Source organism: Aspergillus sydowii, assembly GCF_001890705.1.
Source record: "Aspergillus sydowii CBS 593.65 unplaced genomic scaffold ASPSYscaffold_1, whole genome shotgun sequence".
Taxonomy (NCBI): Eukaryota; Fungi; Ascomycota; class Eurotiomycetes; order Eurotiales; family Aspergillaceae; genus Aspergillus; species Aspergillus sydowii.
The window spans coordinates 1,076,796-1,091,550 of record NW_024467859.1 but is presented as its reverse complement, the minus strand read 5'-3'; the positions used below and the strand labels follow the sequence as shown (position 1 = coordinate 1,091,550).

The 14,755-nt window shown below is 46.6% G+C and overlaps 4 protein-coding genes across 4 annotated transcripts; 1 reads left to right on the top strand and 3 right to left on the bottom strand.

The window, feature by feature from the left end:
• Positions 1-2,009: 2,009 nt before the first annotated feature.
• ASPSYDRAFT_25705 (uncharacterized protein) lies at positions 2,010-2,860 on the bottom strand (the record flags this gene model as incomplete). Its single annotated transcript, XM_040844194.1, has 2 exons — positions 2,010-2,425; positions 2,503-2,860. 2 exons carry the CDS (start codon positions 2,858-2,860, stop codon positions 2,010-2,012), a joined length of 774 nt encoding a protein of 257 aa, XP_040707453.1.
• Positions 2,861-7,712: 4,852 nt separating this feature from the next.
• ASPSYDRAFT_83697 (uncharacterized protein) lies at positions 7,713-9,801 on the top strand (the record flags this gene model as incomplete). The annotated part of the gene is made up of 2 exons (XM_040851256.1): positions 7,713-7,960; positions 9,480-9,801. The coding sequence occupies 2 exons, from the start codon at positions 7,713-7,715 to the stop codon at positions 9,799-9,801; spliced, it is 570 nt and encodes a 189-aa protein (XP_040707452.1).
• Positions 9,802-11,642: 1,841 nt separating this feature from the next.
• On the bottom strand, positions 11,643-12,197 carry ASPSYDRAFT_25704 (uncharacterized protein; the record flags this gene model as incomplete). Its single annotated transcript, XM_040844193.1, has 3 exons — positions 11,643-11,651; positions 11,676-11,854; positions 11,933-12,197. The coding sequence occupies 3 exons, from the start codon at positions 12,195-12,197 to the stop codon at positions 11,643-11,645; spliced, it is 453 nt and encodes a 150-aa protein (XP_040707451.1).
• Positions 12,198-13,027: 830 nt separating this feature from the next.
• On the bottom strand, positions 13,028-13,729 carry ASPSYDRAFT_25703 (uncharacterized protein; the record flags this gene model as incomplete). The annotated part of the gene is made up of 1 exon (XM_040844192.1): positions 13,028-13,729. The coding sequence occupies one exon, from the start codon at positions 13,727-13,729 to the stop codon at positions 13,028-13,030; it is 702 nt and encodes a 233-aa protein (XP_040707450.1).
• Positions 13,730-14,755: the final 1,026 nt, after the last annotated feature.

Sequence of the window (14,755 nt, the reverse complement as noted above, 5' to 3'; positions counted from 1 at the left end):
TGCCCGGCTCCGCGCCCAGCGCACTTGCCGACATTCGGCGGTTTTCTGTGGCTGACAAGCCGACGAAGGCAACGCCATTTATGACCAACCCGGTGTGATTTCATATATCTTATCTCCAAGCAGAAAAGAAAAAGAAAAAAAAAAAAAAAAAAGCTGCCCAGCCGCTGTGCATGAAGATCCCAGCTAGCGCCACGTGCCGTTGAAGGCTTGAAAGAGTCAACGGCTTTTGAGGGATGGGCGTCGATCCCTAGTGCCTGTTATCCCGATCAGGCCGAAACGGATGGATCCATGAAGATATTATATGGTGCTACTCCTGTACTATATCCAAGTGGGCCCTGTCTGAGCCCACTTTTCCTACAGTCCCACTGGAACTCCTTCACGGTCTGCAACCGCGGTTCTCCATCGCGACAGACGCAGTCTCGGAAACGGAAGCGTGCAGGCATGCTATGGATATTCCACGACGCTGAAGCGGTATTTCAGTGGGGATGGTCACTTGTTCCAATTTTCGGTGGCAGCGACAGATTGCTCTGTGGTTGGCCCGGGTTGGGTTCCCCATCAATCCTTGATATTTAATCCGAGAAATAGACAAATAGCACGGAAACGGGCACTGCGATAAATAGGAATAATAATAGACTGTCTCAAATAATAATACGCAAAGCCAAATTCGTGGAGAGAAGGCCAATCATAAAAGGCTCTTCTGCTCTGTTACTCTCTGTTTTATTTTTTATTTACTAGCCCTCCTCCCCTGTCGAGTAACCCTGACGGCACTGGCTTGTGACGGACCCTGATCCTTGATGATGGCAGTTACAAGTTGGACCACTTCTTTCCTCAAGAATCCGTCATGAGGAGCTCGCAACGCGTCCTCGAGCATATATAACTGTTCTTTCTCTGGTACACTCTCAATCGCCAAACTCAAACTTCTCTCCAAAAGGCTTCTAGACCGTTTGCCTACTCCTCCACCCATCTTCTTCACGCTCTCGCCCCCACTACTACAAACTGAATCTATATTTCAACCGCCCTAGCCCTAGCAGACCAGCATACACACTTTATCGTTGCATACAACCAATCGACCACCACCACCACCACTGCTGCACTTTCCGTTCGTCATTTTCTGGTGGTTTTGGCTCCAATCCATCCGCGCCCGGGGGCCGTTTATTTGTGAACAATGTGCAATCATTTCAAAAACTACTACATATACAGCACCTGCAGCCAGCCCAGCTCTCATGTTATCCGCACATCCATGGATGAGCCGAAAGAGGCCCGATGTGCCGAATCTCCACATGACAGGTTCATTGTCGTTGTAGGGAAATGTTTACTTTGCAATCGCCAATGATGGGTTCTCCCAGTCGGTGGACCTGAACTTTAGAGTATATTTGACGGCCATTTTCATACAGCTGGTGCTGTTGCGGCTTTTCGAACTTTTTTTCTACTGTTTTTTTCTTTTTTTTTTCCTTCCTTTTTTTTCTAAAAAAAAAGGGAAGGAAGAGGTTTTTGATTTGTCGTCCTTTGCTTGTCGTTTATGATACCTCTGTTTTTCTAGTTTTGTTTTACTATACGGCTGGCCCTGATGATTTCGCCATCGCTTGTCTTCGGCGATGACTTGTGAGGGCCGTCTCGCTCCCCCTAATATACAAGTGATTTTTTTGGCGGTGATTTGGCGGTGATTTGGCGGTGGTTTGGACATGCTGACTGGATCTGGCACGCAATTGGACATGTATTGGACATTGGGCAGAGGCACTTAGACGGAACGGAGTATGCAAGGCGTTTGGGAACAAAATTGGGAGTTGGAGATCGGACAGGCTCTAGACGGTTTTTGAAATTCTGCTACCTACAAATGGACGAGTTGACGTGCAATTGCTGTGCATGAATATTATCGCTGCGACTCGGAAGTACTGCACCTGTTCGCTCTAGACCATCACATGTTCACCACTGGGCTGCATAGGAGCTTGGACGCTTCCGCATGCCTGCCAGTGCCGGCTTACTCGGCTTTACTAATTAGTTGACTGCTTTTACTGAGACAGGAACGGAGCAGCATCAGGAGACCCAATGTGCTGCTGCTTCACCGGCGGTTGGGCCTTGTTCAATACCACTCTGCCTGCTGGACGTTTGAGATTCAGAGCACCAGCAGGCCACCCAATCTGCGCAGATTGCAAAAATATAAATTGCTGGTGACGCAGCCAGACCTTTGCTGCCAAGGAGCTAGCGTTATTGCACCGAGATGAAGACGTGAAGTCTGTGCTCATCCTGCTCAACTCGGATCGCGCGACCGGCAGGAGGCCGTTGTTGATGAATGATGATTGACTGTTGAGCTTGGATTGTCTCTGTTGGATGAGCTCGACGATTGACTCGGCAGTTAACACGACGCCTGTCACACTCACCTCTGGTCTCTTGGAGTTCTCGGTCCATCTTTCTTTTCTTTTCTTTTCTTCAGCAGCGGCAGTCTACTCGGATACAGACAGTCTTCCGAAGTATTTCCCATCTACTGTATAATCACAGACTCACTCTCCAAGTACTGGCTTATGCCCATGTGAGACTCCGGCGGGACTTGCCTGGCTGCAGCCGCAAAGCCAGAACCAGAATAATCGCGAGGTGGGATGAACTCGCACGACCCTTTTGGAGTAACGGACGCACCGCCATCTCTCGGACTTGCCTTTCTTGCGCTCTCTCCCAGCTGCCACTCCCGCAGGCAATCAACTATCAACTTTGGCTTATGCCGAATTGTATGAAACGGGCTGCGATTTAATTTGCGGGCTTGAAGTGCTTGGGCCTGGACGGAAAAGAAAAAAGATTTAAATAAATGAATGTTCGCCGTGCGCGAATCACGGCACTTCTCACGCCAGCTAAGAATCCCCCAGGTCATAGGAGCTTTAGACTATGCGCCGGGCTCGTACACAGGCCAATCCTGGTCTCGGCCCGATCGCTCGAGATGCAAGTTTGCATGGCCTTGCAGCGGCATTGGATGACGCTATCAGCTTTTATGCTCTGCGCTTCGACCTTTGCGGCTTCATGCATCAACCCCAGTGCTGGCCGTCCGACTTGGACTCACTAACGCTGATGCTTAACCTGTCTCGAGCTCCGAACTGAAGCTCCGAGCGTCTGTGTTAACAGCCAGCTAGCAGTCATTGCCAGCGCCTGCAGATAAATTCCATTTTCCCTTGAGCAGCGACCTCATCATCGGATGCCGTCATTCATGTTATCGTTGACCGGCTGGCGATCTATAGACCCTGCCTCCGTACCAACGGTGAAATGACGACCATCGAATCAATCTGGCACAAATCCGAGTGCTTAGTTGTCGATCATATTATCCTTGCTCATATACGGAGTACGTTCTCGAGGCCGGAGACCACCCCGATGGCGGACGTCGCTGTGCCGCGTGCCTTGCTCGACAGCATTGCCTCATCAAGCTGTTTGGAAAGAAAAAGAAGAAGAAAAAGCAAAAAAGAAAAGAAGAAAAAATGGAAAAGGAAATAAAATAAAATTTAGATGACGATGCTGCAAACAGTTACTGCCTACTCGCCACTGCCAGTGTCATATCTGGACTTCTGGAGAAACTCCGGAGCCAATAGCGCCAACAACGAACAAAGACGATGGATCCGTGCCGCGGGCGAACGTTTCGTTTTATGAAGATCGCGCGCGCCTCACATCATTTCCGAGATTCCGAGCGAACACCGAACAGCTAACAGTGTGCACTGAACACTGACAAGCTGCTGCTACTGGCGCTCCTGCCCTCGATCAGACACGGATCCGGGACCTCGATTCTAATCCCAACGCTGTTACACTGCACCAACACGAACGCCGTTGCCTGCGATTCTCAGTTCCGGCGCCGGTGGCTGTGGCACTGGAATGACTGGACTGGGATTGAGGCCAGAGGGAACGGACATGAAAGCCGACCTCTGTCCAACCACGGCAGCGTACTCTGGTAAAGTATCAGGAGCACTAGCCTGTCCGAACGGCCAATCCCAAAACACCTGGTACGCAGTCGACTAATCGGCTGCTCCGAAGTGAAGGGGAAAAGGTCTCCTGTCGATCGCGACCAATTACGCAATTATGGATTCAACTGTATGATGTAGATATACTCTGGCAAAATCAACTACCGAATTCTGAACGGACCCTGGACAAAGGGACGGAGCTCTTACCAGGTACGTAGCGAGGTACGGAAGGGCCATCAGATGCATTTTTGGAATCTGCAGGGACGACGATGTTTCACCGTCTCTGGAGACGATGGACTAAGTTAGAAGCATGCAATCCCGCCCCCACAAGGAATCGGGGAGCGGTATCGACTGGGGCCAACTATACGAAGTTCGAGGTTCGCCTTTGTCCGTCCAGTTCCACGAGAATAGACTTCAAACCGCGGTTAAACCCGAGAATTTCTCCATCGACCACGGCTAAAAGGCCTGACTCACAATGGGATTCGCCCATTTAGCCTTTCGCTTGTTATCCGCCTCGACAACGCCGAGTATGGACTGCCAGGGCTACAGATGGAGTAGGTGTAGCCCCCGGAAACCCCCATACGGCATAGCCGCAACTGCCGGGCTTATTGTTCGTTTTCCCCAGCACGAGGCACGAGCCCTGCGTGAGCATTTATCAGGGTCGGGGGAGTAATATCCGTGCCTTCCAGCGCCCCCACCGCCTTCGTCAGTGGGTGCGCCACGTATTCTTCGTAATCACGGATTCTTCATAAATTCTCGTGTTATTGATATTTTTACTTACTGAAGCCACAAAACATGCCGAAATCTCCTGAATTCAATGAATCTCGATTAAGCGAGGCCGTCGCTTTCACTAGAACCTAAAAAAAACTAAATATCTTGAAAATTGCGCGTGAATTTAATGTATCAAGTACCATGCTACGAAGCCGCCTTTAAAAAGTAAAAACACCAGCAATACTAACTACTTTAAAAAAGAATACTCTATAACTATATTAGGAGAAGGCCTTGATTGAATAGATTATATAAATAAAGAATTAGAACCTCCCGCTAACTGCTTCTATTATAGAGATGTAGGTAAATCAGGTCCTTACCCGCGCGGGGTATCCGGAAAAGTATGTCAGTAAAATATAGTTATATTAATTTAAAGCATGTATACCAGCATATTTAGGTCTCGCGCTAGTAAGGCAGAAGACTAAGAAATTAAAGTATATTTAAGCTAAGGATACAGGGCTTCTTTAATACTAGTATAACCAGCTAGAATACCTTCTTAATAGGGTTCCTGCTCGCCTTGTATATAACTTTAATAAATATAGATTTTAACTAGGTTAGGGAGGGGCTTGCAAGGTCTTTAGATCCTCAAGATACCTAGATCTTACAGAGGGTAAGAAAGATAAAAATATTATAATATTAGAGTATATTTCTGCTAATAGTTAGCTAATAGCGCTATTCTTTATATTTAAAGCAAGCAGTAGTTATATAAAGGCCTGGTATAATAGTAGTAAGGCCTTACCAGGTAATACCTTGACCATGATCTTATAAAATAGCTGGATATCAGATAAACTGGCGCTTACCTGGCTATAGGAATTTATTAAAGCTATAAAGGACTGTATAAAGTAAGAAGAGAAGTAATATCTAATATTTAATAGCCACGGCTCGCATCTTACTCTTGAATTTATATAATACTATAAGTAAAATAATATTATTCCTTTTAGCTTTTTATCTAGTATAACTTACCTCTGTTAATCTCTTGACAGCAAGCTATTTCTTAATTATAAGTAGTAATTCCAGCTTCTTAATAATAAGATATCTTTCTAGGGCGGCAGGCTATATAAGAAGCCAGAATTCCTCTAGATTATTTAACCAGTACACGCGAAGGCCTTTATACAGTAAATTATTCAAGAATCCTTTAAAAATCGCGGGATCTAGCTAGTAAATAGATATTAAATTATTAAGTAACTCACTAACCAGTTAGTAATCCTGGATATTAATATACTAGAGCTCTGCTACAGTTCTATACTACCTTTATTACTCTTCTCTAGTATTAAGAATAATCCTCCGGCAATAATTAACGCGCTTATAAAGAATCAGGCGAAAATTATGAAGGATATAACTAATATATCAGATAAAATAAAGCGGAATTTAACGAAGATCTTTTAACACTAAATATAGAAGCTAGAGGAGCTCTATATAATCTAGTAAGTAATATACAAGATCAGGACCGCGCAAGTGCCTTAACGCTGGAATCCTACTAAGTATTAGGTTAAACTGCTTTCCAGCAACAGGGTTATAAAAACTTATAATATAATTTAATTAATTAAGGTCCGGAAAGTAAAAGATGCTGCAGCAGAGGAGAGAAAGCTGGTAAAGTAATTTAAAAAGATTTATAGATATAAGCCCACGAAGCACCTGGAGAAACAAATTCAGCAGGTAATTAAGAATAAAATACATGCCCGCGAAGCAGGAGAGGACTTTTAGATTAATAAATAATTATTTTAGTCTCTGAATAGCTTCAAATATTAAAAATTTACAAAAAATCCGTGATTACGAAGAATACGTGGCGCACCCACTGACGAAGGCGGTGGGGGCGCTGGAAGGCACGGATAACAAATAATTAGTAGTAGCGTAGCATCCATACTCCGTTCTGACTCGTACACCGCGAGATCCGTGCGCAAGTTGCCTCGATACTAAGTAGTAGTAACTAGTATGGAGTACTACGTACGTACCTGCTCCCGAGAAGTGGAGCAGGTAGTTAGCGATTTTACTAATTAGGTTTATTCCAGAACATTTCCCTCCTTCGCTTTTGTTACATGTTACATAGTTTTCGGTTTGGTTTCGTGGCTTTAGGTTTTCTCTGCCCGGACCTTCTTTGGAGATTGTCAGGTACAGTTTTGAGGGATATTAGATTAATGGAGCCGGAAGTACTCCGTTACTTCATACTCAAACAAATAGTTACGACATGGTAACTTACTTTGCACATCGTGCAGGGATGATTAGTACTGAAAAGTAAGTAAGCCAGCAGTCGCGTCTCGAATCGGCTTGACTCCGATTTTTCCCTTGGCTGCTAAAGTTAAAAACAGGGGGAAGAAAAAGAAAGAAAAAAAAAAAAAGAAGAAAAGAAGAGAAAGAAAAGAGAAAAGAACAGAAAAAGAAAAGAAAAGCCCACACATAACTCAACTAACTACATAGTAACTAATTATTTCACACAGTAGTGACTAGATAGTTATATTTTGGTGGCTTATCAACGGAAGAACTCATTTTTCTAAAGACCTGGCTTCTTGCTCGATTCACAGGAACTTAGTTTAGATAACCTAGTCTCCTACCTGTTTCATGTAGTCTCCGGGGTCCTGGACTTGGTTGGACCTGTTGGAGAACGAGAACCGACTCGGTCTTTTCCCCCGTTGGTTTGATGGCTGGTTTTTTTTCGTCATATGGTGAGTGATTTAGTTAAATTTTTTTTTCTCCGCCGCCTGACGTCTGAGCGATCTGATAACCGCGCAACGGGACATATGGGTTACGTGTCTGTAGTAACTTCATCCAGTACGGAGTATGTTGATATTCTGACGTCTAACTGACGTGATTATCAGGAACGTTCCATTTCAATATTAGGTGTCGAGTTTCAGGAACAGGAATTTGGAGACTTTATATTAATAACAGTACTATAGTAGTACCCGCCAAAATGCCTGAACACCCAGTCTCCGTTCTCCGTTTGTGCACTCCTCCGCATTCCCCGCCAATTGACTATAGGTAGCCGTGAGTATCTACCCAATAAGTAATACTGAGCAGAAAATGTTGAAACCCGCACAGGCCGTTCCAAGCCTTGCCGATTTCTCAAGTATCTACCTAGGTCCGGACATCGGATCACCGAATCGCCGGATGCAACAAGTTGATGCTGAGACTTCATGTGTAATTGAAATAGACGAGGTCCTTCGGTTTGGGGATAATGATCCTGTGTTCCGCATTAGCCGCAACATGACCCGCAGGATGCTACGCGGTTCTTGGTCACCGGCACTGAACAACCGGACTGCAAATTCACCGTGAGGCGAGTCGTGTGCAGTACTTATGGAAAGTACTGCAGACATTCAAACTAATTCCGCTTCTTCAGCACCCACGTGCATGTGTATCCATCCACTGCACTCTGATTCGCCCGGCGAAGGCTCCGATTTCCGAACCTGAGGTCGTTCTTCTTGGATCCTGGCGATAATCATCTCAGCCATCGAGGTATGTACTTTACTAGTTCAGTTGGTCCACCTAGTACTTAGTAAATAAGCACCTTGCACGGGGAGGAACGGAACTTCCCCTGTCCTGCAGCACAGTAGCATGAATTGGAATTATTCAGATGCAAAATCCCGGCTGTTCCAGAAGAGTCGATCCAGGGCTACCGCCCTACTCAGGGAACCTGATCTGACTCGGGCAAGCAGAGTCAGTTTTACGTTTGCCTTCTGACGCGCCGCTTGCCGATTTACCGTGGACGCTAAAGTAGTGTGCTTTTGTGGAGATTCTGCAAATGTTCCTTGGCTCTTCAGGAAGCGATTGTGGTGGGAGGTAACACATGCCGTAGTACGTACTTGCACGAAGTAGCAGGGACAAGATATTGAAATGGTCATATTTTACCGTTCGACCGTAAAAACACTAGTACCTATCTAGCAGTCGTTCTAATTGCACTATATGCCAACACAAGAGACTTTCAGATCTTATACTAAATACCTAGGGGATGGCGCTGGATGATGCTGTGTCGGTATATATTTGGTGTTGGTTGGGGCGCGACGGTTCTGAAAAGACCTGTCTGAGAATATCTGGACGATCATGATGTCGGCAGTGTTTGTGGATAGCCAAATTGTAAATACATCAGATGGATGTGTGCAACATATTCGTGATGATCCTTAGTGACGCTAGGAAGAGAAGTACAACAAGGCTGGCAGCTCGTCACTCTGGCAACACCATTTTCACAATCTAGGCCTGAGGCAGTCAACCGCCCGATCGTGTTATTACCATCCTATCTTTGTTCTTAAATACCATTATATATGTTACCATGGGAGAAGGTCTACCTTGCAGCCAGTCCTGTGAGATGGCGATTAGGTTGACTCTATACAAAGTTCTGCAAATGTGGTTTGTCTGTAGAGTCTCATCTCTTGGTTTTTCTCCATCTCCATAACCAGCTAAAATGTCATCAGGAAAGAAACGGCGCATCCTGTTCTCCTATCTTATCCCGCTTCTTCTTCCGCTGATGGCCAACGAATGGTTTATGGCTTGGAACCTTGCTCGGTATAAAGCGACAAAAGCGGGAGATGGCACTGCGGAGTTTCTGAGAATCTTCTTTGAGCGTATACCTACCCTTGGACATGAATGCCTCCTTGAGGCCATGGCGAGGTGCTTTGGCGATGAATAACTACGCCAGCTGGTAGAGCGCACTGAGTTCGGGTTGTTACGCCCTATGTTATCTCCGCGGCCTGAGATAGTGAAGTCTCTCGAAATGTCGATACGCGACAATTGTCTGTCAAGAGATGGGAACCGGTCCATCACAAATATTCCAGTCCCGGCGTAATAATTGGGCAGATCCTGGAAACCGACCGAATTTCTGCTCAGTGCCGCCCATATCATGCCGTTGGACATGACCATGGACATTAAGCTAGGGCTTCTTCAACCTCAACCACAGAGCCTAGATATGGACGAGGGATGCCAGATCTTCGAATCTGGGAAAGAACAGAACAGGTTGAATATGGTCACAGCGCTCCGTCGCGAGTTCGAGATGTCCCACTTTGTCCTTGTACCCACGCAGACCCCTAACCACGATTATTTCAAGGTGTTTTCCGAGCTACCCAGCTACTTTATGCTTTTCGTGCCTCGCGATAGGTATTATGAAGTTGAGAAGCTATGATTCAAGATATTCCTTCCCAAGCGCCATTCGTCTTTGGATCCATGCTTCTATAGGAAATATCATACACCAAAGTAGTCGCGAGAAGCGGCCGCATACTAAGAGGAAGCCCTGTCACTTTTAGGCATGGAGAGCCTTGAAAACTAGAGTCGTGTTTGGACAAAATATACGAAGAGGATGTGCATGACTTTAAGGTGAAAAAGCCTATAAGGATTGAGCATTAGACCAAAAGCAGGATACTCCAGAAAGCGCGGCCCAGACTCTTCCATCGCTATGACCTATAATGCAGTGACCAGTCTGGACTAAACTCTAGAAGCCCTAGAAGCTTTCCAGAAGCTGTCTCCGATCGTTTCAAACCCCCACCAGGAATACCATGGAGAGCTACACCCTAGCTGCGTTGATCCGATGCCCTGAACAGGCTGAACTCCATGAAGTGGAGGCAAGATCTCTCCACTGATCAACCCCTCGAGGCGATCCGGAACAGGGGTGAAGATCCGATCGAGGGTCGAACCTAGGACGCTAGTGTTTCATTCAACACAGATAAACGTCGCAGGTGGATTGGCTTTGTGGTGCTTTCTGAAACAGGGATAAGTCTGAACTAGGGGAATGGGATGTAGGGTCATGATCCGAGTGTCAGGCATTGAAACGGAAACACGATTCCGAAACTTGAGTTAGATACCAAATCTAGCCAAGGGTGATAAGTTAGTCATCTATAGTTCCAATATTGGTATCTCGTTGAGGCGAAGTGTTTTGTTAGCTGCTTTGAGTTATTGTGTAGACATGTTTCAGTTAGTAAAGATATTTTAACGTATTTGTATGTTGACAATGGATTTCCACTTTGTTTCACTATTCTCCTGTAGTGAGAGGGGACAAGGCTGCAAGTACCAATGCGATGCGCAGTCTCGCTCAATTAGCAGACGAAGTACTCCAAGGACTGACCTCAACTCCCAGTGGGTCCGCGGAGTATACGGACGCCCGCGAAAGGGTGAAATAGCCCTAGATTCTCATCGCGAGACGTCGAGCATTCCCGCGCAATTGATTTTCCCGGGCCTGCCTCAGTGCATCCTGAATGGAAAGCTCGTGGTTCCTAAAAGGGATTGTCGAGAACCCGACCCATCCCCGAGAGTACTACCAAAGTGGAACTACCCGATGTTCGCAGGTATTTGATCTTCTCGGCAACGACCACTCTTTAAGGGCTGACACTATTCATAGAGGCAACCAAACTGAATAGCTAAGCGAAGCTTTAATGCCACGTTATGGTCATCTGGGGAATCGAACCAGGTTTCGACCAGGGCCCATCGAGTAACACAGGCAAAGGTGGAAATAACAGCTCGCGGTCTGGTATATCTTTAATAACGAGAACACGTTCGAGGGGCGTGTCAGCATGCAAAGGAAACCTCCAGTCTGATGCTTGAAGGAGACGGATTTTGTTCCCTTGGTTTGGAATAGTATTGGTATTTGGGGAACCTTCACCTCTGCATTTTCCAAATTTATGAGGGGGTTGAGTATCGACTGTCCAGCAAGCCTGGACAAGACAGTCTGCAGCCACATTGATGTTTGTGACAAGGACGTACAATTTGAACACTCGTGGGGACCGCTTATCATCAAGTACAAGGCAAGGAGCGTATCGTGGCTTCCTTGAACGCTCGTTAGAAGGTCCCGCCGACATGAGATTCTATTGTCCAATTGGACCATGGACCCGATACTTCCCATTCCCTTTTATCCTGATAATATAAAACTGCAGTTTTAGAAGCCGACAAAAACAAATGAAGCCAAGACACATTTGCAACCGTGTGAATTATATTTATTGACTATTAGCAAGAATTTATGCCTTTCTTGCCAACTTATTGAAACTGAAGTTGTACCAGCCGACTCACTTCAAACTCGATCGCAAGTTTGTTCACATAGAGGTGGTCGATGTCATCGCTCAGTTTTTGAATGCGCCTTGCAACCTTGACCTCGTCGCTCACACCAGGCCCATTCAGGTCGCGTCTGACCTGGTCACCAAGCCTGCACTCAAGTGGAAGAAGCTCACCGCACCCGAAATATTCATCCACTGCATTTTGTTAGTAGACCTTCCCCAAAGCCAGCCAGACTGGAATATTAGTACTATCGGGATATATGGACGACTTACTCGTGTATACAATATCGGCAATCCGCTCCAAGGTAAGTTTGAAATCCAGAATCTGAGTACCAAGATCAATACGATCCTCTAGCGGTACTTTGGTCAGCGCCCCGGAGAGGTCGACCTTTGAAGCCCATTCCAAAAACCGTTCGCGTTCTTCTGTGATCTTCTCTTGTTGCTCGGCATCGGGATTGCTATCATATCTAGCCTGGAGACTGGCGAATTTCTTTACCAGAAGCTTAGAGTAGTAGTGAAAGCTCGGTGGTTCACGCATATTGGTCTGGCTGTGTTGGAGTTGAGATATGGTGTTTGGCTTTTCTTGAGTGTCGATGTAGGCGGTGCTTGGGATGAGAGCGCTGGGGAGTTGGTGTTAGTGAGGGAGGGATCTTGGAGATCTATATAGCTGTTGACGGTTTGCTAAGTATATGGTCTAGGAATCGCATTCTACTAACTGTACAAGGGAAGAAAAGAAGAGATAATGAACAGGAAAAAAAAGACAATCACCTTGATGGCGAACCATTGCATTATTAGTTTCGAATGTACTATATAATGAAAGTTTGAATACTGAAAGCTCGTTGTTCGTGCTTCTATGATAGAGCTGCCACAATGACGAGTATAGGAACTGAACCTTTTGTGTGATGTCGCAGGAGAGAACCAGGAGAATCAATGCGTATTACCATCAGCTTTCATTGTTCTGGTACAAAGGCCTTTCACTGCACTGGATTTACAGGTCATTGCAAGTATCTCTTTATCTAATTGAAACCATCAGATGTTCTTCCAGTAAGGCATCCATATTTGACTTTCGTGAAATAGTTTTGAGATCGATGACTTTGTCCAGAACCTCGCTTCTCTAGTTGTCGGTGACCAGGTTGACACTCAGGACTGGGACTTCAGAATGTACTGTAATAGTTTAGGTTGCTCTGACCATATCAGAACTTCTGCATAATTAACCAATATAGTAAATGGTAAACCAACTAATAAAAGACGAAATAAACACTGATCATTATTAAAAGTCATACAGTCATAACGTCATACACGCCTGTCTAAGTAATACGAGTATTCCTATACGCCAGCCAGCCCCCAATACAAAATAATCAAATCTATCTATATCCCACCCCATCCATACGAGCGCGCAAACCTCGGCGGCGACGGCAGCACAAGCACATGGTCGTCCAACAACGTATCCGACACAGTCCCATCGTCCACGGTGTGAGGCTCCGCCCCGAACGGGAATATACCCGACGACCGCGTAGCGAATGTTCGATAACTCAGGGATGGACTTGGCGGGATACTGAGATCCGGCTCCGCTGGTTGTTGTGATGCTCGATGCGTCTGGAGTGGGAGCCAGAGTGATGGTGTTGGAGGGAGGAGCGGGGAGGGTGGGTGGTGAGGAGGCTCGTCGTGACTTTGGGTTGATGATGATGATGATGTTGTATCGTGCTCTTGCGCACGATATTCCGAGCCTTGGTTTGTATGTACGGCTGGGAATAGGGAGAGGTTGTGTGGGGGAGGCGTAGCTGTCTTCGGCCTGCGTGCAGATGCGGAGGCAGGTCGTGGCTGTGAGTGCGAGTGTTGCAAGATTGGCGTCGGTTGAAGTTCCTTTCGAGGATCAACGAGTAGCCCGAGGATCTCGAGTTCCTTGTCGAGGGCTTTTGTTGGTCTGGCTGTTCGGAACATCGACACGGAGTCATTGTGGTCAGAGGCACTGGTTGAGCACCGCTCCGACGACTTCTCATTCTTCGCTTGCTTGGAGCGTCGCGAGAAGAGAGAGCGGATTGTAAGGACTGGGCTTTGTTTGGTGCGCATTGTGATGATGATGAGAATGAGTATAGCAGCGATTCCTGTTATTGGCGTTCCTTGTTAGTGATTATTGTCCTCTGTGTTACCAGGCATTACTGTAACCACTAACCTATCAGCCCAAGGGCGAGTCCTGCTTTGGCGGGCAGAGAGAGTGAGGTGTCTTCTTGGCTGTCCGAAAACGCTGGAAGTGGAAGATTATCTCTTTGCTGTTGTGTTGATGGTCGAGTTGTGGAAGAGGAATGATATATGGATGTGGTTGTAAACGGGGGCATCGATCTGTTTTATTTCAGGAGGCTACCCCGCAGGAGAATAATATCCAAAGATGCACAGATCATGAAGATGAAAGCATAGAGTTAATCAAGACGGAGCGATCTGATCCAAAGCGCGACTCAAATGTGACTTATACGATTCTTCCCACCATCGTCACCAGTCTCTGCTGCCCGCATGACAGCTGAGAACCAGGAAAAAGCCCCCAAAGCCAACCAATCCAAAATTAGCACTGACTCTGACAGACTCCGCGGCCCGTCATCCAAGCTCCCGGGCTCCCATATTCTCTTTGTTTTGCGTTTGGATAGATCCCTCCTCGCCGCTCTACACATCCCATCAGCCGATCATGCGAAACCGCCGCAGTGCTTCCTGAGCCCTCGAGTTTTTAGGTACCAACCAGCCAACAAGGGCCTCGGGGAATTGAACCCGGGAATGACAAATTGTCGAAGCACACCTCTGATCCAATCAGAAGTGGCTCTGGAAATCTCTTTGTGCTGCGGAATTGATGTATCAACTGTCAAACGGCTTAGCCTGCAATTCTCGGGACCACCGATTGCCACTTGCAGAGACACCGACTACCGAGTGAGCTGATCAAGGACCCAGGGGGGCCGGCCCGTAATCGTGACCGTGATCAGTGGGACTTGAAGAAAAAAAAAATGATTCTAATCCGGACTTGCTTGACAGCTTGAGTCAGAACAGGCCGCGGGCCGGTTTGTCCGGGCCCCTGCTTGGCCGTTTGAGTGTGGTTGATGCGCCGACCGGGAC